The sequence below is a fragment of the Alligator sinensis genome, unplaced genomic scaffold (genome assembly GCF_000455745.1).
Source record: "Alligator sinensis unplaced genomic scaffold, ASM45574v1 scaffold619_1, whole genome shotgun sequence".
NCBI classification, from domain to species: domain Eukaryota; kingdom Metazoa; phylum Chordata; order Crocodylia; family Alligatoridae; genus Alligator; species Alligator sinensis.
In genome coordinates, this window is record NW_005842134.1 from 231,567 (window position 1) to 232,606 (window position 1,040).

Below are 1,040 nucleotides of genomic sequence, written 5' to 3' on the forward strand. Positions count from 1 at the left end.
ATGGGGCAGCCGGGCCAGGCCGCCCCACACTTCCAGCGCGCTGTTGAGCTGCTGGCGGCCGCCCAGCTGCCCCTGGAGGCGCTGCGCTGCCTGGGCGAGCTGGCCTCCTGCTTGCTGCTGGGCCACGACCATGACGGCGCCCTGGCCGTGCTCACCCAGGCGCAGCTGCTGGCCCAGGCCGGGCCCAGCCCGCCCAGCGGTGCCTTCCTAGAAGTGCTGGTGCACTGCGAGGTGTCCCGCGTGCTGCTGCTGCTGCTGCTGCAGCCGCCGCCGCCCAAGCTGCTGCCGGAGCACGCTCGCACCCTGGAGAAGTACTGCTGGGAGGCCTTTGAGAGTGGGGCTGGGGTAGGTGCTGGGCAGCTGCCCCAAGCTGCCTACCTGCCCCCTGGCCTCTTCCTTCTGCTCCAGTCAGCTGTCATGGCCTGCCAGGAGAAGGACCTCGAGGCACTCAAGGTGTTGCAGGCTGAGCTCTGGCCACTGCTCAGCCCCGAGCAGAACCACTTGCTGCACCTGGTGCTGCAGGAGATGATCAGTCCCTCAGGGCAGGGAGTCTGAGTCCCCTCTGTCTTCATGCAGTGGACCAGCTTTGTTCAACTGCTGCCACCTTCATGTGGAGGTGGGAAGCAAGGGGATGAGTGTCAGCCCACTGCTGCTGCTGTCCTGGGATTCGGCGCTCCCTGGGCCTCGCCCACCCTGGCATTGATGTCACTCCTGCTTGCTTGCTCTTTGACAGTGATACGCTCGTGCTCACTCTGTGACAGTGACTTGGTGCTTCCACAGACACTGGGTTTGCTTGAACTGAGCTGCTGCTGCTAATTTCACAGAAGCCAAAACCTACCTGGCATCACCAGCGAAACAAACTTGTATGCCACCTAGAGCAGAGCTCAGCCCCCTCTCTGCTACTAGGAATAGTCTTTTGTCACCAATCCTGACCTCCAGTCTAGTCCCTGTTGAGAACTACCATCAGCACTGCAACTTATTTCACCCTCCTCCTCCTACCACTTGCTGTGGGCTTCTGTATCCTACTGCAGCTGACTCTT

The 1,040-nt window shown here is 61.8% G+C and overlaps 1 protein-coding gene across 1 annotated transcript; it reads left to right on the forward strand.

Moving 5' to 3' along the window:
- LOC102370720 (factor VIII intron 22 protein-like) lies at positions 1-1,034 on the forward strand. The gene has a single exon (XM_006025148.1). It carries the CDS (start codon positions 1-3, stop codon positions 553-555), a length of 555 nt encoding a protein of 184 aa, XP_006025210.1. The 3' UTR covers positions 556-1,034.
- Positions 1,035-1,040: the final 6 nt, after the last annotated feature.

Coding starts and splice junctions, on each gene's coding strand:
- LOC102370720 (XM_006025148.1), top strand. CDS start 1: ATGGGGCAGCCGGGCCAGGCCGCCCCACACTTCCAGCGCGCTGTTGAG.